The sequence below is a fragment of the Pipistrellus kuhlii genome, unplaced genomic scaffold (genome assembly GCF_014108245.1).
Source record: "Pipistrellus kuhlii isolate mPipKuh1 unplaced genomic scaffold, mPipKuh1.p scaffold_m20_p_7, whole genome shotgun sequence".
In the NCBI taxonomy this organism is placed as follows: domain Eukaryota; kingdom Metazoa; phylum Chordata; class Mammalia; order Chiroptera; family Vespertilionidae; genus Pipistrellus; species Pipistrellus kuhlii.
The window spans coordinates 41,189,995-41,217,970 of NW_023425573.1; the positions used below are offsets into that span (position 1 = coordinate 41,189,995).

The 27,976-nt window shown below is 39.7% G+C and overlaps 1 protein-coding gene across 3 annotated transcripts in view; it reads right to left on the bottom strand.

Annotated features, from left to right (window-relative positions):
* NOSTRIN (nitric oxide synthase trafficking) overlaps window positions 1–27,976 on the bottom strand; it is a 45,871-nt gene that overhangs the window by 10,992 nt on the left and 6,903 nt on the right. For all 3 annotated transcript variants that reach the window (XM_036422061.2, XM_036422060.2, XM_036422059.2), the window contains exons 3-10: window positions 19,753–19,836; window positions 16,561–16,623; window positions 16,300–16,381; window positions 13,808–13,870; window positions 10,881–10,979; window positions 4,575–4,700; window positions 727–825; window positions 507–632 (exon numbers count right to left, since the gene is read on the bottom strand). In XM_036422061.2, coding sequence (XP_036277954.1) covers window positions 507–632; window positions 727–825; window positions 4,575–4,700; window positions 10,881–10,979; window positions 13,808–13,870; window positions 16,300–16,381; window positions 16,561–16,623; window positions 19,753–19,836 — 742 coding nt within the window. The remainder of the gene's footprint in view (window positions 1–506; window positions 633–726; window positions 826–4,574; window positions 4,701–10,880; window positions 10,980–13,807; window positions 13,871–16,299; window positions 16,382–16,560; window positions 16,624–19,752; window positions 19,837–27,976) is intronic.

A 27,976-nucleotide genomic window follows, 5' to 3' on the forward strand; every position in this document is an offset into this window, starting at 1 on the left:
AGGATTCAGGCCTGGGAAGCGGCTGTTTCCCAGTAGAGCTTTGAGATGCCTGCAGTCCTGGCTGACACCTTGATTGCAGCCTTCTGAGGGACTCAAAGGCACCCAGCTTAGCCACGCCTGGATTCCTAACCCAAGAAACTGTGGAATAATAAATGCTTGCTTTAAGCCATTGAGTTTGGGGGTGATTTGTTATACAACCAAGAGGAGACAGTGATTATTTACAGGTCAGGAAACATGTGTGCCTGGCATTATTCTCATAGAAGACCAAGTATGAAGATTCAGTTGAAAACCCTTGTTTGACTTTCTTCCCTTTCAGACATGCTTCCTTTGCCTATTTGTAAACCATACTGTTTTTAATTTATCTGAACCATGGGGAAAAAAATCAATATTTTTCCATTAAAAAAACACAAGATTTTTTCTTTACAATTGTCCTCAAAAAAAAAAAAATTTTTTTTTTTTTAAAGGAATCGCTCCATACCTGACTAAGGTTCCCCACCCATACTTACAAAGTAATCGGTTAAAAGGAACTCAGATTTATTTTCTGTAGATGAGACAGCAGTTTCTTCCATGAGAGCCTGGATGTCCTTTTCAACATCGATCTTGCTGATGGCCCCGTGAATGTGCGTGTGGCACTGCAGAGCCAAGGAAAGCAGGAGAAGGTTATTGACGACTTCCCTGCCAGTTCTTACCATACATCCCAGAAGTGGAGAAATCTCTACTACTCACTGTGGTCAGGGTTTGGCCAAACACAGAAATATGTTGGGTGTACTGATACAAGTTATTACATAAAAGTTTAATTCTCTCCTTCTCCAGCTCCAGGATGTTCTGAGAAGAATGGAAAATGAGGTACAATCAGCCAGTTGTTATGAAAAACTGAAGTCACCAATCTGAGCAAATTGTCCTGTTTGAGCCTCTTGATTGTGTCATTTCCAAACTGTGGTAGGGAGATTTTCAGGACAGGAATGTGATTTGGCATCTTTCCTATTTATCTTCCATTAAAATGGATTTAAATCGCATGCTTTTTCCAGGGTTTTTTAACCCAAAGGTATGGAGGTGGATGCCATGGCTTATCAGACATTCACAAAGAAAGGGTAGAAAAAGAATGATTTGAAAAGCATTCATGAGTGCCAGAGAGAGTAAAGCCCAGTAAAACCCTTATTAATAGATATAATATAAAATAGATATAGATATAAAACCTATATCTCTAAAATGTAATCAGAAACTAGATATTTCTGGGTTTACAGTCTTAGAAGGCATTCCGCTAGTCTCTGCTGGGGCAAAGGGGAGGCACAAATTTTCTGCCTCAGGAAACTCTGACGAGCAGAACCCCAAAGTCTGATCAATTCATAATTCTGGCCTAAATTAAGTCAGAGACCACTGCTTAAAGGTGGAAACATACCCTCCCCATTTTGAGTGGAATGACAAGAATTCCACTCTGGGAGTTTCATACCTTTTAGCTGGAAGGGTAAATAAGAAAATGAGGGAGGTCACATTACCTTGTTAGGTAGCCCTTAACATTTTAGAAAAGTTAGCTATTAGATTCTTGCCACTCGCTACTAGGTGAGTTGCTGACTGATTGTTTTGAGGGAGTTCAAAGAAGTTCAGCAGCTAGGCACTGTGGGAGAAATTGGGGACAGATGGAGTATGCAGGGGATTTTCCCCGCTGATAGGACAGCTTGGTATGTACCTAGAGGTGGCCGGTGTCCAAGCCAACGTGCTCCTCACCTTGTTTTTGTAAGGACAAGACTCAGGGATTCCTCCTTCATCCAGAGGATTGGTTTCTCCTGTAACTGCCACCAGCAATAGTCTTTTATGAAGAAGGTTTTGGGCAAATTGGTGGGTAACATTACCATAGGAAGCAAGAAGGATGGACTACATCTCAAGGCCTCTGATAAGGTGGGAATGAGAAATCAGAAAGCTTATTGGCTTCTCCCATCCTGACTCTGTGGCACACCTGCAGGGCCCACTGGCCTGATCCAGTATGCTGTTTCTTTATATTCCTGAGCAGACGGCATTTGCATTCTGTTGTTATTTCATTGTAGTATACAGTCATTTAAAAATAATTTAAATTTACTTGTTTTCTAATTAGGAAAATTTTACATTACATAAAAGTTATCATTGTAACCATTTTTAAATGTGTAGTGCAGTGTCAAACACAGTACATTCATGATGTTGGACAACAAACACCCTTCTCTATCTCCAGGACATTTTTCATCTTGCGTCACTGGTACTGTATATTCATTAAGCCATAACTCCTGATTCTCCCATCCTCAGCCCCTCTGGCAACCCCCATTCTAGCTTCTGTCTTCTATGAATTTGACTACTCTAGTTAGCTCATATAATAGGAATTATACAGTGTTTGCCCCTTGTGTCTGGTTTATTTCATTTAGCAAAAAGTCTTATCCTATAGTATATGTCAGAATTTCCTTCCTTTTAAAGGCTGAATAATATTCCTTTGCACGTGTATGCCACATTTTGTTTATCAGCATATAGGCTCAGGCAATAACTATGAACATCTTTGTCAATCACATGCAGATTTTTATCCTGTGCCAAGTGTCCCGACATTTGAATCAGAATGTCTGGAGCTCTGATCCCCGAGGCCACCTACCTTCTTTATGGAGTTAGAACCTGCACAACCTTTGTAAGTCAATGGGCACCATCTTTGTTTCTGGTGCTGGTCCCCTGAGTTTAACTCCAAAATTGCAGGCACCAGCCATTTGAATGTGGCCGGGCGCTCTTGGTCTCCCACCTACAGGATTACAGACACTGGAGAACAGCCTATCGAACATATAGTTTCTTCAAAGGGCAGAAACCATATGCTTCCTAACAAATACATAACACAAATTCTTCTCAGTGGTTTGGACCTCAAGTGGGACAACTTCAAAAAGCAAGAGACTTTACAGGACAGAAAAGGCCATAGAGAGCAGCTGTTCTAGTTTAGTGCCATGATGAGCAAAGGACAGGAAAGAAAAGAAAAGCCAGGATTAGGAACACATTGCATCACTGGTGGGCAGCTGTTTCTTTACTTTGGCAAGTGCTGAACCACTAGCATCATTTTGAGACTAGAATAACCAGTGTCTTTTGATGGAGATGGTAATGTTTAACAGATTTTAATTACATCTCAGGGAAATCATTAAAATGATCTATGTTCGCTCAAGAAAAGAGGCTGAGATTAATTCCACTGTGCAAAGGGAAAGTCCATATCTCACACAATGAATTATTGCTTTCCATTATATATATGTGTGTTGTGTGTGTGTGTTTTAATAAAATAGGCAGTAGAAAAGCAAGATACTCGAGAAGGATCTAAAACTGTCCTCTAGTGCAATGTAGCACATACGAAGAAAGTGTTGTCAGAATTACCAAGAAACAGCAGATTTAGAACCTGTCTGAGGCCAAGACATCATGATAAGTCACACTCTTTTAAAAAAATATGTTCTTATTGAACTTGGGGCAGGGGGAAAGAGGGGAGAGTGAGGTTGGAGGAGGGAAAGTTAGAAACATCCATCGGCTGCCTCCTGCTCACCCCATACTGGGGATTGAGCCCAAAAGCCAGACATGTGCCCTGTCAGGGAATCGAACAGGTGACCTTGTGGTGAATGGGTTGACACTCAATCAACCCAGCCACAGTGGCCAAGCTAATTCACACTCTTTATTCATCTTTTCAGTTTCTACTGCTGCCCTGACCTTGTAGTTTACAGTACCTGAGGAGCTTGCATTCATCAAATTGATGAAAGAAATATGCTCTTTATAGAGCAAGAACTCTCAAACTTTAGTGTGCCTAGCAATCACCTAGATCCTGTCCTAAAGTCACTCAGAATTCTGTGATCCACCTTGTCTAGGGGGGTGCTCAGGAGTCTGAATTATAACAAGCACCCTAGGTATATTGTTCTAATTTATCCTATCATAACTTTACAATTTTTACTAGATGCACTATAACTGAAAAATAAATTTTTTAAAAAGAAAAAAATAATAAAATAAATAAAATTTTTGCCAAATGGGTGAATATCATTTCATATGGTAACTAGTAATTTGATTTTCCCTTCTATGATTTGCATGTTCATACCTTTTGAATTTTATTGGATGACTGAATTCTTCCTTTGTATGTCTTCTTTGCTGTTAAATCGCACACATCCCCATAAAGTATCGAGATGGTGCTTTATTCATTGCTATAAATATCCAATGTCCAACACAATGTCTGACATACAAAGAAATTCTCTAAGTGTATGAATACTGTATGAATCAGCTTCCAGGCCTAAAACTCATTTCTGAATACCTAATCATTAAGCTTGCATTTACACTTTCCTTTGGCAGCATTACTCAAAATCGGCTGAGCATTATTGAGGACGTAGGACCGGAATCCTGGCCAATGATACTCAATAAATATTCATTGGTTTTTTTTATCCATGGAGGAATTACAACAATGAGAAGTAACGTCGCTTGTGTAAAGTCACAATGTGAGTGAGGGCCACAGCTAAGGGCAGCGATCATCAGGTCATGTACTGCAGATCTGATTTCCATTTTCAAGGCCACACAAAGCTCCATGGAAGAAGAAAAAGAGCGAATGCATAACTTACTTGGTAGCAGTTTTCTAGTGTGTTTTCCCATTTCAGTCTGGTAGAACAGCCGGCCATGTTTTTTTGGTAATAATTTTCATCTTCTTTTGTCAATTTCTCAGTCGATTTTTTCAATTTATTGAGGAGCTAAAGTAAAACATCAGAGTCTCATATTCATGAACACATTTAGAAAAGCCCATTGTAATTCCATTTAATGTCATTCATCCCAAAAATATGTTTCTCATCTCCCAGCTAAATTCATAAAAAGTAGCTATAGCCAAGAAAATCAAAGATCTTTTAGAAGAAAAAAAAAAAAAAAAAAAGAAAAAAAAAAGATGTCAGAGCTGAAAGGGAACCAAAATACCTCTCAGTGCAATTCTTTCAATTTTTCATATGAGGGAATCAAGGTGCTTAAATATGATGTGATGTGCTCTCGTTCATCAAATCAAGGAGGAGGCCAAATGACAGATAAGGAGAAGCAAGTATAGATCAGGAACTTCCAACTCAAGACTGTAATCTATGAACAATTTCTGTGGTCTCATTTGGTAAATCCTTTCAATCCTGGCATTTCTGACCAGGACAGGTAGAGAAATGTATGATCATATAACTTTTAGAACTAGGATGAGGCCTGGCTATCATCCAGTAAGGTCCAATAACCTTACTTTACTTTCACTCTATAAACTCTGTAGTATAACTTCAAAATCAAATTTCAGGATTAGAGCCCTGCAGGTGAATTACTTAACCTTCATGAGCCAGTTTTCTTATCTATGTGATGGGGATAGTGATACTCCTGTTTCACTGGGTTGCTTTGAAGAATCAAGCAGGTGAAGTCGGTAAGGAAGGTGGCGCACTGCCTGAGACCTGGGTTAGCTTCATAGTGAGTATTACTGTTACTAGTGAAGAGTCTGAGCGAGACACATGTCAGTGTTCACAGCAAGTTACGGACAGCTTGACAGATGCCTTCCTTGCACCCTACTCCCCAGTGATCTGCTCCTCCCCAAAGAGCCCCCTCTTGCCAGTCACCAAAATGGACCATTCTGGTTGTGAAATCTCCTGGGAAATCAAACTAATACAAAACTTTCTGGACCAGAGTAGCTGGAATCGATTCTCAAAATGCTCAGACAAGTAATTTAAAGTCTCTGAGAAAGGAAAAAGTTGTACGACATGAATTATTCTCAGACTTTAATATGCCTAGGCGTGACCTCAGGGGCTTGTAAGACTGCAGATTTTCAGGGCCCCATAGTAGTCCTACTGACTCAATAGTTCTGTAATGGGATCAGGAAATCTGAATTTTCACTACCTCCTCAGTTAATTCTGATGCAAATGGTCCTTAAACCAGAGTTTAAGGAGCACTCAGGATACCTCTGACTCACACAGGAGTTTTAAGGACAGAGACAAAGGCTTTTAAGGATGACCCTCTTTATGTTTAAGGACATTTTGAATAATGTTTCAGTAATAAAGAACATTCATCCAATATTCTGAATATTAACACCACTCACTTTATTATTCCAATTGATATACTAGCCATTCAACTCTCCCTGGGCTCTGATATATGACTTACACAGGACACACTGGGTTTTGAATATCAAGTGTAATGGATCACATTTATGTATAGAAACATGAGCTTGTGAATTTTAATCTGATAACAATTTAGTGAAAGGGCTGAAAGTGCGTCATGGCTATACTTTGCTAAATTATGTCCTTAGATTCTTAGAATACTCAGACCTCCAGCAATGAGAACAAAGTTATTTTTGAGATGACCCTTCACATTCATTAGCCTACGCTATATAGCTATTGACTAGAAGTTTCTGCCCAGCAAATTTATAGCAAATAACCCAAAATCAATATAAAAGAAGAATGTCAACTCTTACATTCTTATTTCAAGAAGTTTTAAAAACATTTTTTCATTTAAGGAATTTTTCAGAAAACCTTCCTAAAATTTGTCAAAGATTGCATTTTTCTTTCTTCTTTTCTTTCTCCTGGAACAAATATTTCATGCACTCATCAAACACTTACTGGATACCAAAGTGTGTCAGGTACTAGGCTCTGGAAATAGAAAATGGAACTAGACAGGCTCCTTCTTAATCGAGGATCCACATTACTACCCCATGGGATAAAACCCAGGATGATATAAGTATTTAGGTATAGTAAAAGAGATGCACCTAAACTAGCTTTGGAATTACAATGACATATAAACTGAGACTTGGCACATAGTGGGTGCCCACAGAAATAGTCCTTGTGCGAGTAAACCTAAAATAAAATAGGAATTTTATTATATAGGTGCTCTATATATAGGTGAGCATGACATGATACCCCCAAAATTTTTCTTGTGTGTGTGTGTGAGATTAAAGCACCCAGTTTGAGAGGGAGAATAGCAAAAGATGATGCTGAAAGCCAGGCAAAGGTCAGGGAAGCTCTTAAGGAGCACATAAAGGAGTTTTTACTTTATTCTGAGGTCACTGGAAAGACTTTGAAGGCTTTTAAAAGAAGAAGAATATGCTCATATTTGAGTTTCAGAAAAGTCAGTTTAAAAAGTATGCTCATATTTGAGTTTCAGAAAAGTCAGCTTGACTTGTATATGGGAAATAGATAGAAAGAGGCAACACAGACAGTCAAGAGACCATCTTGTCAGTTACAGTAATATAAGAAATGATCATGACAGCCTGGGAGATTGTAGTGGCAGTGGGACAAATACAAATACAAATAGATAAATTTAAAAAGTATTTGGTTTAGGAGTTAGAATTGCCAGGCTATGGAGAATGATGATACTCAAAGATATAGAAAACACAAGAATAAATAATATTTTTGTCAGATGGAAGTGATGGTTTCAATTTTGGATGTTGGCTTTGACATACCAGAATGCAGATTAGAGACTGGTTTGGGCTGAAGATATAAGTGTGGGCACTGTCAGCATATTCTAGTTGAAGCCATGAGAGTGTATTTAATGAATACCAGTTACTTCTTGAGTACCTAATATTGAGAATACTGAGTTAGACACCAGAGATACCATGCAGAATAAGACAGAATGAGGCCCCGAGAGAAACCGTGAAGAGCAGCAATACACAAAAGCCAGGCAGAAGAAGGGAAGTCGGTAAAGAAGGTTAAGAAAACATTGACAGATAAGAAAACCCAAAGCATGAGAGATTGCTGAAGTTAAAAGAAGATACTGTTTCTGTATTGGGGAAGTCATCAACAATGCTTAATGCTTCCAAGTTAGATAAGGTAAGAACTGGGAATACCCATTGGCTTTAGCAACAAGGATGACATTGTTTTCGGCTAAAACACTTTCAGTAGAATGGTGAGGAAAGCTGACTAGGGTGGTTTGAGGAATGAATAGGAGATAAGGAAGTGAAGGCACAGCACAGACAACTCTTTCAACAAATCCTATTGTAAGGAGGAGAGATAATAATATCTGGAGAGGAACAAGAATAAGGTCATGGAAAGATGTCACCCCGACTCTCCCAAGATGGGGGGGGGGGGAGCGGGGGGAGTTGAGAAGGCTGATGGGAAGGAATTATTGGAGAGGGGCATGTCCAAGATATAGGGGAGAAGGGAATAACCAGGAGACGTGTCTCTGAGAGAGGAGATGGGATAAGAAATGGAGCATGTGGAGAATCGGCCTATCTCATTGCACATATGATTTCAGCAGGCAGGTGGCTTTGCTGATTTTTATTTACTCCGTGAGGTAGGAGGCAAGATAGTCTGCTGAGAGTGGGTGGTGAGGAAGGAGGTGCAAGGAGAATGGAGATTTAGATCTGGTGAGAACAAGGACTGCTGAGCAGGGAAACAGGAAGAATTGCTGAGTGGCATAGAAGCAGCTCAGCTCAGGCTGGTGATCACAGGCACTTCTGCATGAGATGAGAAAATGAATGCTGCCTTAGCTGTTTAGCTTCAGTACTAAAAAAGAAAAAAAAGAAAAAAGCTAACAGATAAAGCAGTGAAGATGGTGAGGGTCTGTGAGGTAATGACAGCCAAAGTTTAGGATCACAGGTGAAGGGCAAGAGAGGACTACAGTTTTCAGTCTTCCTAGGAAAGCTTCTAATGAGGAAAGGAAGAGAAAATTCACCACTTAGCTGCCCATGCTTTTTATTGTTTTACTAGAGGCCCAGTGCACAAATTCATACACCAGTAGGTTCCCTCGGCCTGGCCTGTGGGATCAGGCTGAAACCAGCTCTCTGCCAGCCCCTGAGGAATCCAAGATTGCAAGAGGGATCAGGCCAGGCAGAGGGACCCCATCAGTGCACAATAGAGGCCGGGGAAGAATGCAGGAGGCTGGCCAGCCAGAGAGGGACTGTAGGAGGGCTCTAGGGTGTGTCCGGCTCATCTTGCTCAGTCCTATTCGGCCAGACCCCAGCAGCAAGCTAACCAACCAGTCAGAGCATCTGTCCCCTGGTGACAGTACACATCATAGTGACTGATCAACTGGTCAACTGTCTGCCCCCTGGTGGTCAGTCACAGCCAATGATTGAGCATATCATTAGCATATTATGCTTTAATTGGTTGAGCAGATGACCAGACACTTAGCACATTAGTCTTTTATTATATAGGACTAGAGGCCCAATGCACAAAACTCATACAAGGGTCTTGGCCCTGGCACCCATCCACCCTGGGGGCCTCTGCTGTCTCTGCCTCTGCCCCCGCCCACTGTGGCTTTCTCCTGAAGAAAGGATGTCTGGTCTAATTAGCATATTACACTTTTACTATTATAGATTAGCTTGACATCAAAAAAGAACAGCTTCTAGCCTGGCTGCAGCAGCTCAGTGATTGAGCATTGATCTATGAATCAGTGGGTCAGAGTTCTATTCCCAGTCAGGATACATGCCTAGGTTGCAGGCTTGATTCCTCCAGCATACAGGAGGCAGCCAATCAATGATTCTCTCTCCTCATTGATGTTTCCATCTCTCTTGCCCTCTCCCTCCCTCTCTGAAATCAATACAATTGGTTTTTTTTGTTTGTTTGTTTGTTTTTAAAGAATAGCTTCTATTGTGGGCTTCAAATGCCCACAGATCCTAGTGCTTAGCATTTAAACATACTGTGGTTTCCCTTCCTTGGAATGTTTCATTATTCAATACTTTTGATTATTTCAAACTGTGAAGATTGATGTGTGAAGAAATAACCTTGTAAAATCTTGCTTATAATGAATTTAAGTTATTCAACTAATAGTTTCTTCAGATGAAATAATACCAAAACTTGCAATGACCATTTTCTTTTAAGGATGTTTTGGGTTATGGTGGTGCTGCCTGCATTAACTTAGGGGCACTCCATCTTTTGGAGAAGATACTGATGATTTCAAAGCTTTCCAATCTCAGTACATACCACAGAATTGTGTGTAGGATGATCATTTTTGGGTTGTGTTCATTTTTGCCTAAAGCTTACACTTACTTAATATACGAACTGACAGTGATGCCAACACGTGGACAGCTGTGGATTCTGAAGTGTCCTGAAGGCTGAGGGGGAATTTTACAACATGAAAAGGTGTCATCAGCCTGGGACATGTGGCCACTGACAGGTGTCTGTGTCATGTGGATTTATAGACTTACTGTCTAGCTTTAATTAGGGTAATATACACAAAATGCACAAATCTCTCAAAAAGATTTCTGCCAAGAAGCTGCAGGTTGGTGCTAAGGTGAATAATATCAGCATAATGAAGCCACAGGAACCGAAGCTCTCTCCTGATCCTGGTAATGAGAGCTTTTGAGCCCGCGTGAAAAGGCGAAAACTGGGGTGGGCTACTGACATCTGACAAGAAGGTGGCCAAAACACTTCAAATTATTAAGAGGACTATCAGAAACGTGAATTTATATTTACTATGGTTAAATTTGAACTTTTCCCCAAGTGTGTAATTTATGCCAGAGCTTTCACTTAATGATTATGTAAATATAGGATTAGCTAATCATTTAAAATATTATTTCATCTTTACATCCTTCAAACATTTCTACTTTTTTGTATAATATTCATAACATATTGGTATAATTTATAAAGAACTATTATTACATCTGACATAGGTAAAGTACACTATACAATAAATATGAATATGTATATATATTTTTACTTATTTGCGGTATAAGCTGAGAGATATTTAACAGTGAGGTTCCCTATTAAAAAATGTGGACACCACTGGTCTAATTTGTCATCTGTCACTAACACCTTTTACAAATATATGTGGACCAGGAATGACTTAGGATCCCTTCTGATACTCTGCCACACTGGGTTCTTCAGAGACCCCACACAGAGGGGGAATTAGCCTGTGCTCTGGTATTCATAGCTAAGGGCCGGGAGCCCTTCCGTCACCGACCCTCATGCATCCAGCTGGCCACGACATGTTACCTTCTGCTTCTCCTTGTCAGTCATGGTTTGCTTGGAGCTCTCTATAAGATGGAAAAGTGCTTCATGCTTCTTGGTACTCTCCATTAATTTCTTCTTGGCCTAGAATAAAAATAAAAAAATAAAAACCAACATAGAACAGAAAAGTAGGAGGGGGGAGGAGGAGACAATGGATATCAAGAGAAAGAAATATTCTGTTCTGGAACAAGATAATGTTTATGTGCTAGCTTAAATGATTGTGTATATTTTAGTTCTTTATTTCTGCCCTCACCTCAAAATCTACCTAAAATATTGCAATGGCTAATGTTTTGCCCTGAGAACCACTGTATATATTTTTATTACAGCGGGCATACTCAAGAGGGTTATACATTTTGCTAGATCACCAAAGGCCTGCAAGCCTCCAAAATGTTATTCTAGCTAACATGAAGGAAGGGAAGGGCTCTACCACAAAGGAAGGATAACACAACAAACATGGAAGACTGCCCGGATCATTCTTTTAAATCAGCCGGGGCCACAATTGAAGTAGCTTTAAGATGCTTTCTTAAAACTTAAAGCAAAGGGGGAATTGTGCCACCTGATGACCAGGCTTGAGAGCTGGGCATTTGCCTGGCATCCTGTGGCATGACCTCCATTTGTGGGAAGAGGATGGGGGTGGGGAGAGTTGGAAGAAAGAAATATTCAAAGTCCCCCTATTCTGTTGATGCCTCAACCTCTGAGTAGGTCATGATTCGGGCGATCATTTTCTACTCCAACAGTTCCAATTTGGCAGGAGGTGATGCTCCAGAGATAAAATAAACAGAATTCAGTTTGAATTAGATTCAGCCTGTTTCAGAAATGGGGTTGACTGAAAAAATGTGTAGGCTTTTTCCACCTCAAGACTGCAAGAACGGTCAAACCAGATAATGAAGGGAAAGGCTCAGGTCTCTCGTGTGTTAGGAATCAGAGGCGAAGGCTTCTGAAAGTCTCTAAATATATGAATTCTCTACAAAAGGTAATTCAAGGAGCAAGGCACTCCTAGACCTTCTTCCTCTGCCTCCAGTCGGCCACATATCCACAGATAAATGAGAGTGTGAAGCAAGAGCTTTGGCCCTTTAAGGCTTACCATCTGTGTCCCCAGGACAGACTGCACTTCATTACTGACATGCTGAATCTCTTGAATTGTAACTGGGGAGAAAATTACTTCAGCTCAAGAATTTTAATGTTCTCTAATTCCTCTGTCACTCTTCATAAAAAACAAAATCTATTCGTATTTGGAAAAATTGGTTGGTGAAAACTTGGAAAGAACAAAAGATGCCTTTTGTTCTTGAAGGCAATTGCAGCTGCAGAGCATGGTTTCTCCCTTCTGCTCTATTACACTGAATTTCCCACGAAAGCTGAATAGTTAGAGGATGGATTATTTATTTATTTATTTATTTTTAAAGATTAAAAATATATATATTTTATTGATTTTATACAGAAAGGAAGAGAGAGAGATAGAGAGTTAGAAACATCGATGAGAGAGTCATCAATCAGCTGCCTCTTGCACACCCTCTACTGGGGATGTGACCACAACCAAGGTACATGCCCTTGACTGAAATCGAACACGGGACCCATCAGTCCCCAAGTCGACGCTCTATCCATTGAGCCAAACCGGTCCCGGCAAGAGGATGAATTTTTTAAAAACAAATTCTGTTTAAGAAAACTTATAAAATTAAGAGCAAAACTAAAAACAAATGACTGGATGCTGTTTATGAGGCTACGAAATCTGCATTTTAAACGTGATTCTCCTGAGCCTACTTTTAGCAGCACTTCTATTGTGGGTATAGAAACCCATTTATCTCACGCATCTTGTAGGGATGTCTTTGATCTCATGGAGCCTTTGCTTTCAGCAGAAGCTCCCGGGGGCAACATGGAGGGCTGACATGGGCTGCCTGTTTCTGAGGGTGTTTCTGGTCATTTACATACACGGGTGGCTGTGTACCTGAGATTGTTCTCTTTGGGATCTGAGACTTTGGAAATGAAAAGGAGAATTTCAACTTTGGGAGCACAAGTCCTTTCAAAGAGGGTCCTTGGGTTTTCTTGACGGATTTCCTCTCTAGTCCTTTCTACTCAAAATGAATTCCTCTTCAACTGGATTGTCCCAGAATAACCTTCTGCACATACATATGGGTTCCATCCGTTACTATCTCTGCTTAAGAACCTACAATTATATGTTCTACATTCTTACACCAGAGCATAATTCCTTTCCTTAGGATTCATTCACTATTTCCTGCACATGTTGCCTATCAATGAATTTTAAATTGCTTGGAGGCAAGAACCACATCTTAGTGCAGTGTGGTGCACAAGAAGTGGACTACAGACTTGTGGAATCAATACTTATATGCATTCCCTCTATGTATCACTACCCAGCCCTTGACACTCTCACTAGTGAGACAAATGCCCTACAAAATAAAACCAAAACTCAGGTAGTATTTGCCACTTGCCCTAAGTTGCTAATTATACAGAGAGGCAGTCAGTATAGTGAATGATTAAGAGTAGTGACCCTGGAGCCCAACAACTTGTAGCACTTGTTGGCTCAAGCATTAACCAGCCCTGTAACATTGGGCAAATCCTTTAGCTCTCTGTATCTCAGTTTCCTCACCCATTTTTAAAATGGGACAATGCAAGGTCACATACCGCAAAGGGTTGCTGTGATAAATAAAATATATAGTATATAGCTCTTGGCACACAATAAATGCTATGTAAATGTTTGCTATAAATTACCATAGTTAGAGCCCTGTTCTTCCATTGGTTGAATTGAAAGATACAATAACTCAGGCAAGGAAGCATTTTTTCTCTTCAATTAGTGCTTAGAAATACTAATTCTAAAACACATTATCACATTTGTGCAAAAGCAAAAAGACTCCAACCCTAAAAACTGAGTTCACACACAAGGTATTTGTATTACTTGCCTTAATTTGTTGATTCCAATTGCTAATAAAAAGGTTTGCTGTCTTTTCAACTTCGTTATCAAGCTATGGGAGAGAAAAAAAAGGAAATTTTTTTGCTGTCTTCTTGTTGAGTCATGGTACTGGCTTATTAGTTGTCATGCAATCTCTGTCACAATTCATAGAAATCCTACAGTGGACATATTTCCTGAGAAAAGTAGCCAAACTATCTTTTCCCCTATCCGACAGAATTTAGCCTGAATGCATTTGGTAAAAAGATTATTTCTAACACATAACCACATGAAAGCGACATAAATGTGCAGTCTGTGTGGAGGAGGATCTTGCATAGTTTGGTGTCACAGCAAATCTCACCATTTCCTCTTCAGCTTCATTCCATGTGGCTCAACCTATAACACCATGAGAACTGGCATCAGTCCCAACAGTGCTAATTTTACTAAGTGTCTCATTGCCTCTGAAGTGAATATTGTTTTAATTTTGAAGAGGTTGAGTTCTTAATCATAATTAACTCCCCTTTCCCCCCATTCTAAACAGCCAATCAGACAGTAATAGTAATGATGAAACTGGATCTAGGCAGCCCGCCTGGAGGTGGAACTTAAGTTAGGGCAGAACCCTGGTTCCCGGTCCATTAACCTTTCCCCAGACCCACAGATCAGACATTATTCAACCAGTTGGAGATCCAGCAATACTGCACTTTGTTTTTTTCCAGTAGATTAGATTTGGGATATATGCTTTACTGTAACAAATACAACTTGATGCTTTATGTATGTGGCTGAAGTGTGAAACTAGTTCACTTTTTAAAACAAATTCTAATCTTTTATCTTTTGTGTGAGAGTGGGAGGAATTGTGGGGGTGCCGTAGGGAGGGGCAAAACTGAAAAGATTTCAAACTAAAACAGTAGCTTGAAGGATCATGACATTAATTATCTACAGTCTTATGATTATTATCATAGCACTGGGACTAATTTGTGGTAAGCACTAAGGAAATGCTAGTAATGATCATACTATAATATGATGTTAAATTTTTATCAATGAATGAAATATAGATTTGTGTTTGGATTTTATTAAGTTGGTTTGCAAAGGTAGATGATTATATTGCTTTCTAGTAATTACTGCAGATGTTCCCCATCACCTTACCCCTCAGTAGAACATCGATTCTGGTAAAAACACATGTATGGTCACACAAACATCAATTCCATTTCCTGACTGAGTTTAATGAGTTTTAATACATTTTTAAAAAATCATTTTTCTGCCATCAAGGCTTTGTACAAGTCCCCTCATCCTACTGACCTACTTTCCTTCACAAGGGTCACCTGTCTTTGCTTCAGAACTTCTGACCTGCACCTGGTCTTGAAATAGTGCCCATGACCCACCCCTATCAGAGCTAAGCAACTTTTATGGCACACCCATATGTTGCCTGAAAATATATTTGAAGGTGTTTAACAACTGCATGACACATGAAAAAAAAGAAAAATGAGTACAAATGAAACTGTAGCAAGAAAGCTACACAAATAGTCTAGATCAGTGTTTTTCAACCTTTTTTGGGCAAAGGCACACTTGTTTCATGAAAAAAATCACGAGGCACACCACCATTAGAAAATGTTAAAAAATTTAACTCTGTGCCTATATTGACTATATATAAAGTAATTCTCTTGAATAGGAATCAAATAAACACAAAGAAAGTATTTTATAATTACTTTATTATGAAATATTAAGTAAACAAAATAGTGAAAAATTATAAAATTCTTGTCTTGTCTGCACCTACGGCACACCAGGCAACATCTCGTGGCACACTAGTGTGCCGCGGAACAGCGGTTGAAAAACGCTGGTCTAGATAATATGCTATGCCTCTGAAAGAATTGCTTAGTTATTTTTCTTCAATTGCAGGCTGTTTGAGGATTTATACCTATTATTACCTTTACCTAGTTCCAAGCTGATAAGCAGAGAACAGCATTTCTTTTTTTAAAAAGTGTTTATAGTTTTTATTTATTTATAAAAGGATTATCTATTCATTGAAAAACAGTGGAAATACAAAAAAGTACCAAAAACTGAATTAAGAATAACCTCTAATTCTACTGTCTAGAGATAAATTTATATTAATAGTCTGGGGGGATTCTTCCAGGTATTTTTATTTGCATATATACACATACTTTACAAAATTGAGGTTATTTTGACATATTTTCAATCTTGCTTTTTAATTTTATACTGCATGGTAAAAATAAAAATTCCCAAGTCATTAAATTCTTCTATAATAACATCTTTAGTGGTTACATAGTATTCCATTGCTTGAATTTATCATAATTTATTTTTGGATGAAGAAGTTTCCAGTTTTTCACCATTACAAAAGTGTTTTAACAAACATCCTCGTACATAACTTTTTGGGCTTCTTTTATTTTTATGACAAATTTCCAAAATCTAGTATCATTTTTAGATCACCTTTTACTTCTTGAGCCAAAGACAGAAATCTTGCTTAAACAGGAGAGAAAAGTTTTGACTCACTGATTTTCTCTTCTTCTCATGGACACTCAGGATTTGATGAGTTGGTTTTACTGCTTCCAACTCGATTGCTTTGCCAAGTTTTCTGGAAATGGAACATAAGAGACACAAGTATAGTATTAGGATTTATATATACTTTCCAAATTATTTTCTGGGGGAATAAAATGGTGGCCAGATGGAAGTGGAATATGGTTGCACACCGACATTAAACATTTACGACTGACTCCCTTTGGGGTGGAGCAAGGCTGGGGTGGGAGCACTCACTGATGCAGGTCTGCCGCTGACTTCATGCCCTCTGAGACCCAGGCCCAGGCACTGGCGACACAGCTGGAGGCAAAGACAAGGGGGCATCATTTTCCCGGAAAGTCAGATTCATTGCATCCGGTAATTACACTCATATCCCTAATCTTATCTCCATTTCTCCATGGGGTTCAATGCTGCCAACAAGTTTATTTGCACTGGACTCATTACAGAAACTGCTATTTTCCAGGCATTTGTCATCCTGACTTTCATTTTCTATTTCATGTCTGTAGAAAATTGTGGAAATAAAGTAGCCAAGGCTGAGAAGGCACTTAGAGCAGGAAGGAGACAGCATGCTAGGGGCAGAAGGCTCTTACAATCTTCTCAGGCTTCTCATTTCTCTGGTAATAAACTGAGGCTCAGAGAAGTTAAGTGACAGAGGACTCGAGAGCCCTGATCACGTCCTGTGTGCTGCTTTTGCCATCAGGGTTTAGATCCTGTTAAGACAACTACTCAGATATTTTATGGTCTTGTGAGCAGTATCTCAGTTTGACAAAAGGACAGCACTGCCCTGTCCTTAGCAGCAAAGTGGAAGGATTAGGACGTGAGATACTATATTCTCCTACGGAAGAGGCCTAGTTCACAGCAGACTTCAAAAGTCAGGGTAATAAGCACAGTTGCATCAGTAACCTCAGGTATAGATACCTGTGTGGACTTGGATGGAGGGGAGGGGACAGATGGGTGCCCTCACTGAATTCGTGATGGTGCAGAGGTTTTGCCTCAAATGACGTAGGTTGTACCCTATAATTATTTAAAGGGAAAACTAGGTCAAAGGATGCCAGATTTTCTGCATATCCAAGCCAGGCACAAGAAAGAACTTACTGTATGCTTTCGATTAGAGAAAATCACAGAAAAGACAAAATGAATATAAAGTAAGTATATACAGGAAACAGATCAATGTCAGTGATTATTTGGGATTGGGTCGGGGAGGACTGCACACAGGCATGAGGGATCTTTTGGGTGATGAAAACATCTCCATGTTGATTTTGGTAGTAGCTGCATAGTGTATACATCCATCAAAATCTACGGTACCAAAGCATCTGCTTAAAATAGGTGCTTATTATTGCAGGTAAATTAAACCTCAATTAAGTTTAAAAAAAGGAAGCCAGCTCTGGCCAGGTGGCTTAGTAGGTGGAACATTGTCCTGTATACCAAAAGATTACGGGTTCAATTCCTGGTCAGGGCACATACCTAGGTTGCAAGTTTGATCCCCAGTCAGGGTTCATATGGGAGGCAACAGATCCATGTTTCTCTCTCATATCAATGTTCCTTTCTTTCTCTCTCCTCCTTCTTCTCTGTCTCTAATCAATAAAATACATATCCTTGGGTTGGCCGGTGTAGCTCAGTGGTTGAATGTCAACCTATTAACCAGGAGGCCACTGTTTGATTCCTGGTAAGGGCACCTGCCCAGGTTGTGGGCTCAATCCAGTAGGGGGTGTGCAGGAGGCAGCTGATCATTAATTCTCATCATCAATGTTTCTACTTCTATCCCTCTCCTTCTCTCTCTCTGAAATCAATAAAAATATATTATAAAAAACAAAAACAAAAAAACAAAACAAAACAAAATATCCTTGGGTGAAGATTTTAAAAAAGGAACCAAAGCACACTTTGGGGAAGAGAGCCTGACATTTGATCCTCAGAGGAGCTGGGCATCAGAGCAGGAAGCTGAGGTCACTGGCCTCAGTGGAGTCTGTGTCTGAATTCCCACACTCCCTTTGTTTTCAGTGGGAACTTGGAGGGATGGATCATTTGATTTCTCTGACACTCACTTAATTGGACTTTTAAAATATGAATAAATTGAGTCATTTATACAAGTACCTAATAGATTTGGGTATAGATAAAAGTTTAATTAAAGTTTATTATTAAATATTATTGTGCTAATCATGATTCACCAAACATTCTAGACATGCCAACTCTCTGGGAGTACCATGCTGGATGCTAGGGCTGCAACACAATAAGACACACCCATTAAACCCCTACACTTCTCATTCTTTAAGTAGTAATTAAAATCAACATCATAATGAATACTTCTGGGACTTTGGCTCTGTCTCAGGTAGTAAGCATACTTCTGGTATTATCTCATTTAATCCTCACAGCAATTATGTGAGATAATTTTTATAGACACTGAGAGATAAGATAAATTTTCCTAATTCAGCTACCTGGTAAGTGGTAGAGCTAGAATTTAAACCCAGGCAGTCTAAATAAAGTCTATTTCTCCTCAACCACTGTGATATACTGACTCCTTGGTAAATCTACTAAAATACTCTCCTAAAAATCAAGCTAGATGTCAGAGCAATTTTAAAGTCAATATTTGCTGTTACAGATGGTGCCTAAGGAAGAATAAGGATAAGCCCCTAACTCCTTCCTTTTTTTCTTTTCCTCTCATTCATCATCAAAAGAAGCTTTTGCAATGGCATTGCCAGTTTAGGCTGACATCTGCAAGCAAAGTCAAGAATCTTTGTAGCAAATTATCAAGAATGGATCATTTTTAGAATACAAATATATTTCTCTTTCTTCCCAAAGAAGAAATCGATTTCATTCTGAAATGAATTGAGGAAGATGTGAACCAACATTTTTTCAGCATCCAATGTTCTAATGATACATTTTCTCATTTATTATGCACACCCTCCCACATACACACAAACATACACACAATGGAGAATATATCATTATTCCCTCTAACAGTGGAGGATATTAAGGCACAGAGAAACCAGGTTATTTGTTGAAAATCAGAGAGTAGAAATAAAGCAGGATTCAGACTTTTTGACTCCAAGACATTCCAAGTTAACAACACTGTTTTGTAAGTTAACCATCATCAGTGAGAACTTTATGCGTGTGGGCTTAAGACTCATAAAAACATGGAATGAATCCAGCTCTGGAACTTCTTATCTGTGTGCTTGGGGAAAGTGTCTTAAACTCTTCAAGACTCAATACTTTGTTAGTAGTAGGGACAATAATAAGACTTCTCAAGGGTTTTGAAGATTAAGTGAAAGTATTTAAAAAACTCATTTAACACACTGTATAGCACACAGTAAGTGTTCAAGAACTGGAAGCCATGCTTGACATCATGTACCTGCCACAATTATAACAGAAAGCTGGACTAAACTATTTATTATTTTTAAGAATTATTTTACCTTACCTCTTTCATATACTTACTTTTTCTTTGTGTTCTGTAATGCTTTGTTCAGCTTAATTGCCTGTTTCTGAAGTCCTTTGGCATAGTTAAACTCCAAGTTTGCCCTGTTAGCAAAGGAACAGAATGTGCCAAAAATCAAGCAACTCCTGGCTCTACCACCTAACCCCCCAACACACACACACACACACACACAAAGGAGAATGCTCAGACTGACAATACAATGCCTACAAAAAGAAGAGGTGATTTTCTTACTATAAAGTTCCTCTTATTCTTAGACATAAGGCTATCCAAGAGGATCCTACAAAGGAAGAGAGTTTACTTATTTGACCTTCTTGTACACTAGTGTTATGGATTGAATTGTATCTCCCTCCAACCCTTGAAGATGTTGAAATCCTAAACCCTAGAGCCCAAGAATGTGGCCTTATTTGGAAATAGGGTCTTTGCAGACCATCAAATTAAGTCGAGTTCATCAGGGTGGTTTTAAACCCAATATGACTGTGTTTTTATAGAAAGGGGTATGGAGACAGAAACACAGACCTAAGGAAAAATCATGTGAAAAGATGAAGGTGATATATCCATAAGCCAAGAAATGCTGAAGATTGTCAGTAAACTGCCAGAAGACAGGAGAGAGGCACTGAATAGATTCTCTCTGATATCTCAGATGGAATCAACCTGGACAACATCATGATCTCAGACTTCAGAATTTCTGTTGTTTAAGCTATCCAGTCTGTGGTACCTTTTAATAGCAGTACTAGCAAGCTACCTCAAGTAGCAGAGAACAGAAGACTTCCTTACTTATCCTGGGACATAAGTGCTATTAGGTTAGTCCTAGATGATAATGAGCTGGCAATAAAATGATAACTTATGATGGACTTAAGCCACACAGTAGCTTTTTAAATGGGAAGGTGCTAAGGTAGCTGACACCACATTTAGAAAACAGATTTCCATTACTTTCTATTCAGGACAGGACTCAGTGGGGAATCTGGGCATGCCCTTTAAAAGACAACTCCTTAGTTCTTTTGGATAGATTGAATCTCTCTCATCTTGAACTGATTTTGCTGTTTTTACTTATAGGCCCATTTACAGACAAAATGAAGACATATTCTTATTCATCTCACTTTTCACTGAAGATAATAAAAGTGTAGAAAATTAAATTCAATTTTTATTGTTTTTCTTCTTAATATTGACCAAAAAGGTTTTTGTTGCATATTTTTCAGGTTTTTTTACTTATACTTTTATCATAAAAGTCATTAGAATTATTTATGGCTTCATTTCATGTGTGATACAATCCCAGAACTCTCTAGTAACTAACTTCATACCTGAATTCCCACCCCCACCCCACACACGCACACAAACTAGACTCAATGTGATAAACTGGACAGGGAAAGACAGCTCTCTTTCATAAAATGAAATGCAGGTATCATGGGCTATTGATCTATTGCTAAATTTCTATTTATTTCCCCCTGTTAGTACAACTGTGCTCTCCGAAAGAATACAGACCATCTCATTTGATGAACTTGGATGATCTTTAATCCCAGGAGACTTCTACCATTCAGTAGAGTGGTTTTAGGCAACATAAAGGAGAGTAATTAGTCCTACATCAGAGGTTTTATTATAATTAAAATATGGTAATGACCCAAGGTTAGGAGGGACTCAAAGACTGGAATAATTACTATTGACTTGCATGATCTGTCCCCTAGTTCCCTCTTTGATTTCCTCTCCTACAAGGTTTCCCCTTGTTTACTGGACTCTGCTGGTGGCCAAATGCCACCCTGCATCATGGCCCTTGCACTTGCTGTATTCCTTCTGTTACAAAATCTTTATGGTATTTTCCTTCATGTCAACACCAACAGGACTTGTTCAAACCTCACCGCTGCAGATGCTACCCTATCTAAAAGAGCATCCTTGTTACTATCCCCTTACAGCTTTATTCATATCTTAGAACATATCACTATTCTAAGGCACATTTGTTTTCAGTATACTTCTATGAACACCCCTGGAATGTAAGCTTCATGAGGGTCTAGATTTGTTTTGTGCATTGCTATATATCTAGGCCTAGAACAATGCTTGGCACATATAGGTGCTTGGTATGTGTGTAAATGAATTAATTGAACAGACTTTCCATCAGGTCTTTTTTTTTTTTTTTAATTCTAATTACCCTGACCAGCAATCAACCCACAACTCAGTTATGTGTCCTAACCAGGAATTGAACTGATGACCCTTCAGTGCATGAGATGACACTCAACCAACTGAACCACACTGGCCAGGGTTCTATCAGAATTGTTAACTGGTTTCTGTTCCAAGTCTGTCTCATTTTACCATTTATGAAAACAAAATTGTGCAACTATTTAGATGTATTCCTACAAGCTTGAGCTGTGCTCAGCCCTGATATCAGAGTACACAGCTTTCTAGCACTCGGAATAGCAAGACACGTAAACCCTTTCCTAGCCCAGTACTAATGAGAGGGCTTGTATTATAGAACGTTCCTTCCCAGCTTTCTTTCTTGGAAGCAGCACGTAAACTAAAAAACACCATGAAGCATTCACAGTGCTCATTTCACAGCTTGGCACTAAACAAGTTCTTAATAAATATTAATTTTTCTAATATTATTATTATGTACCCTAAAGGATCTCTAAACATTTAGAATGGCCCAGATACACGGAGGGGAAGGTGGAGGGTGGGGATATAACCCACAGTTTGCCCATCCATCAGCTCCAGAACAATCCGAAATGCCTTCTAACAGGAAAGGCGAATGCTGTCTGGCACAGCCTCTTCCTATGAATTCAGTTTCACTTTTAGAACGTTCTTGCAGGCTGTACAACGTGTCCTAGAAGCTATGCAGAAATAGAAAGAACAATGCCCAGAAGGAAGTGCTGCTTTCCCTAAATCACTAACTTAGTCAGATCCGCCTGTGAGGAAATGCTGGACTTGGGTGGCAAGAAAGGAAGAGGGCCCTGCTCTCCCTGTAGCTGCTGCTCTTCTGTTTTGAGCCTGACCATCTCGCCTGAGCTCCGGCATTCCTGCTGACTTTCACTTGGGCCTGGTAGGAAACCAGCCTGAAGAGATTCAATTACCACCCAGCACTGCTTGCTTTGGGTTTCTCTTTATATACAAGTGTCGTCTGCATCAGGGCATACTCGTGTACATTTTGTACAGGTTGGTATATAGCTTAAAAATTCCAGACAGTGCTCTCCTGACAAGTGTTTGCCTGTATTCTGCCTATACACACAGTAGTGACATCCAACATGTATTGGGCACTTCCAACATGCCAGGCAGCATTCAAAGTGTTTCAGATGTGTTTCCTCATTTCATCCATGATAACTCCCATCGAGTGGACACTCTTAGTCTACCCATTGTATGGAGAGCAACAGCAAGGCACAGGCAGTTTAGTCAGTATCTTGCCAGAGGTCACCCATGAAAAAGGGACTGAGCTGGCCTTCAAACCCGGGCTATCTGGCTCGAAAACCTGCCTACTTAAATACTCCAGTGCCTTCTGAACCTGTGGGGAAGGGGCTGGAGATGGAGTCAAAGCTAAGGATTTTTAAAAATTGATGCCGCCTCTCACTTGGCCTTCAATTGCAGGGTTTCTGAATCACCATAGCTCCCAGTGGCTTCGCAGCCTCAGTGCAGCATAAGGAATTTCCCTGGCTTCTTCCAACAGCATTGGTGCTGATGTGAGGTGCGCTCCCAAGGGGAGGAGGGGGTGTTAAGGGTCTGGAAAATGGAAAGGGAGGGATCTGTGCTATCAACTGTCACCAGCAGGACTCCGGCTGGACTGAGTTGGGCACCGCTTCACTGAACATCGCTAGTGTATCCTTTGCCCTTGGATATAGTAAAAGGTTTTAGAATTAGTATTCAAATCTACCAAGCAAAGCACACTGTAATAATCTCCTCTTGCGTTTTAAACCTAATAACCATCACACAATCGTCAGGAGAGTACTCCGCCTGTCAGAAGGAAATGAAATGAACTAGGGCCTGGAAGGTGGGTGGGGGTGCATGGGGAGTGGAACGCTGTGACTGGGCTCCCTTTCTGGAGAGTTTGCCTCTGGATGAAAGGTTCCCAGGCCTCTGGCCCTGAATGGTCTTTATCTTAGCAGAGGCTAACGGCTAAATTTCTCCCTGAAGAAAATGGTTTAAGAAATTATGTTCCAACTGGCAAGTATTGAAAGAACTGTCATATTTATAAGTCAGGATGTTTGTAAATTGAACAAACCCTGCCATGTGGCTCGTCTCTGCTCACGGACTAATAAAACAGTCTGTCTATATGTCCTTTCAGAATTATTGCTCAACAGAAGTGAACTGTTTTCCCAAGGCGGAGGTGGCACTGCCCAGCCTTCTCCGTGGACCCCCACCACACACACTCACAACTGCTCAGTCCTAAAAGTCACCACATGCAAAGGGAGTCAAGAGAGACAGAGGCAATCTCAGATTGAGACCTAGAATTTTCATCCCCTCATTAAAATAATCAGAAACATGCTTGTAAGAACGTTGTGCTTACTGTCCTAGCCCTTACGCTACCTAATAGGAGTTGAGAGTCCTACACCAAGCAGTTGTCTTGGTGCATGTGAAGTTGATGATGTATATGTCTTTTGATGGACAACTCAATTTGCAAAATATTCCAGTGAATTTTAAAGATCCTGGGCCAGAGAAATGGCATACACTGGCTTTTAATCCATCTATGTTCTGATTTCCTCTCAGCATGTGGAGGTTGGTTAATAAATTCTCATTAGTAATATTAAAGCCCAATCAATAAGTCAAAGACCAACATTTGTCTTAGAATTTAAAATTAATTATTCTTTTGAAAGAAAGGAGAGATAGAAAATAGAGGGTATCAGATTCAATATTTTAGGTAGAACACAATAATTTGTGTTCTGTATGAGTGTAAGTGACCATGTAATAAATTTTAGAGTGTCCTGCTCTAATAAAATTTAGATTTTTAAAAATTGTAAAAGAAAAAAAATTACAAACTGTAGCTGGTCCCTGTGCATAAAAGAAATTAATTAAAAAAGACATGCACCACTATGTTCATTACAGCATTATTTACAATAGCCAGGATATGAAAGCAACCCAAATGCCCATCAATAGATGAGTGGGTAAAATGTTGTGGAATGTTGCCGAAACCGGTTTGGCTCAGTGATAGAGCATCGGTCTGTGGACTGAAGGGTCCTGGGTTCGATTCTGGTCAAGGGCATGTACGTTGGTTGCGGGCACATCCCCGGTAGGGGGTGTGCAAGAGGCGGCTGGTTGATGTGTCTCTCTCCTCGACGTTTCTAGCTCTCTATCTCTCTCCCTTCCTCTCTATAAAAAATCAATAAAATATATATATTTTTTAAATGTTGTGGAATGTGGAACATATATACAGTGGAATATTACTTGGCCATAATAAAGAATAAAATCTTGCCATTTGTTAAAGCATGAATGGATTTGGAAGGTATTATGCTAAGTGAAATAAGTCATACAGAGAAAGACAAATATCGTATCATTTCACTTATATGTGGAATTTAAAAGACAAAATAAGCAAACAGAAACAGATTCATAAAACAGAAAACAAACTGATGGTTGCCAGAGGGAAGGAGGTTGAGTCTGAGTGGAAAAGGTAAAGAGATTAAAAACTACAGATTGGTAGTTACAAAATAGTCATGTGATATAAAGTATAGCATTGGGAATATAGTCAAAATACTATAATAACTATGTACAGTGCCAGGTAGGTACTTGAAATTTAGGGAGGAATCACTTTGAAAGGTATATGATTGTCTAACCACTATGCTGTTCACCTGAACCTAATGTAAAAATTATATTGAATGTCAACTGTAATTGAAAAACAAAATTAAAAAAATAAATATATAAAATAGAACTCAGGCTTTCTTAAGCTTAAAAATCGCAGGTGACAGAGCCCTCCCTTCATTGTGAATTAAGAAGGAATTTTAGTAATCAGAAAATCTTTGAAATGTCATCCCCATCTCTGGCCTCCTAATTTCTACTAGCAGCAGCTTCTGGTTGGGTGCCTGGTATGCTGACATTTTCCACCCAAGCTTTATCAGGTTGTATTTTGAAAGACAACCACAAGCTCATCTTACAATCAGGCAATATTTAAAAGCTAGTTATTAGCAATTTGAAAGACTTTTTTTCCTGGAAGCTCTGTTATTTGAGCAGCAGGGTTCTCTGATTAGCCCACACACCCACTTCATCATTACTGATTGCCTCAATTCTGGTTCCTGAGGACAGTATAAAAAAAAAGGCGAGTGGGACCAAGAGAACACCCTTCTGGAGGGTCCAGTCTGAGAGTCCCACTGAGTCCCTGCTCACTTCAACCCAGGGGGGGGGGCAGGTGTGGCAGCTCTAGATGTTCAGATCTTCCTTGTCTGCTAATTCCTGAGCTGAGTGAGTTTATAAAAGGGGTTGGAGGCAGTAGTGTCTTGGGAAAGTCACGTAAAATGGACAAAAAGGGTAGTTTGCAAAGCTTTTTAGCTAACAAACAAAATCTCATACAGAAACCACCATATTGTATAAGCAGGATCAGGAAGAGGGAGCTGAGACCTGATTATTTGACTATCTTACCCCCTGAAGTGCCCCCTGAAGGCTCCCCACAGACCTGTGTGCTACCAAGTTCGAAAGCCACTGGGCTTGATGACTGCTGATGTCCCTACACACAGAGGATCTTAAAAGGACCCCCTGAGAATGTCGGGACTCCCACAACAGTGCTCCATACTGCCTGTCCACTTAGAAGATGCCCTTACAAGGAGCCTGAGTAGAAATCAAAATCATCCATATCCCATCTGTAAAGTAGGAATGAATGAGCGTATGTATGTACTGCATGGGTGGTTGTGAGAAAATAAAAATGCCCCCCCCCTTTTTTTTACTTTACACAGAAAAAATGCAATCTACAGATTGTGCTGGATAAATGTTCTCTTTTGTGATTTTATTATTCTTTTCCAGCTTATGTTCAAATAATAGTTCATATGCTCCGTAAGTACATTTCTTTGACACACTCATTTATAACTCTTCAGAAATAACCTAAGTTGGATATCTTAAAAGCTATGAGTTCCTGAGGGTCCAGAGTCACTCATACATTAATCCCTTTCTTCATTCAGTGAACATCTCTATTGAACACCTGTCTGCTCTGTGCCAGACCGAGAATAACAGTGTAGGGCAGTGAGAGCTCTCTCGGAGGTAAGCACCAGCTCTACACATCTCTGAGGAGCACTTTTTCTTGAGACTGGAGACTGGAGTCAAGAAGGTAGGCCTGCTGGAGGGGAATGACTGAATCTTAAAAATGCATTGTCTGGAGCCCAGCACTGAAGGTGAAGAAGTGTCTACAAGCAGATGATAGAGCCTGCACAAATTCAGGGACCCATGATGAGGGGTAGGAGTAGGTGAGAGGGATGACAGGGACCCATCGTGGATGATGGGTGATTCAGTGAGATGGAGAGGAGCTTGAGTCATGGGGAGATGAAGAGAGACAAGCTTGATATGAAGGAAAGACTCAGATCTCTTTTATAAAATACTATGAGGGCTGAATTTTATACAGAAGGTGATGGGAGTCTTTAAAGGGTCTTAAAAGGGGTCATGCCCACAGAATGGAAGATAAATTAGAGTCATAGATAGGCCCTAGACAGCTTCCTAGTTGAGGAAACTTTGCCTGAGTTAGAAAAAAGAAGATCCTGTGAAGGGACACAGCTCTGAGCCAGGGTACAAGACTCAAGGGTTGAGAGTGATTTCAATTCCTTGGCCCCTTAGCCAGGTGCCTTTGTTCAGTGTACAAACTGCACAGCTGCAAGGCAGAAGAATGGGTTAAGAGGATTTCAATAGCAGAGGCAATAAAATGAAAAGAAAGCTATAGGGTAATAGAGAGCAATATGATGATTCAGTCATAAGCTGAGATAGAAGAAGAGATCATGGGTGACTCCAGGGTATTAGGCTTGATTGGGTGGGCAGTGGTCACCATGGTAAAAAAAAAAAAATCTTGGGGAAAAGATAATAGACTGTTTTGGATAGGCTTGCTTTGTGTCTCCATGGGACACCCACATGGAAATGTCCAATAGACTGTTGGATATATGGTTTGAAGTACAGATAAAACAAATTGTTTAGTAATATACATGAGAGAGTCATCAATTTGAAAAAAGGAGCTGAAGGTATGGGAGTTAAGATCACCCAGGCTATGAGTAGAGTAGAAAAAGGGAAGATTTACCAAAGATTTTATTTTGATCATTTATTCCTCTGTTGACAACATCTGCAATGAATAGT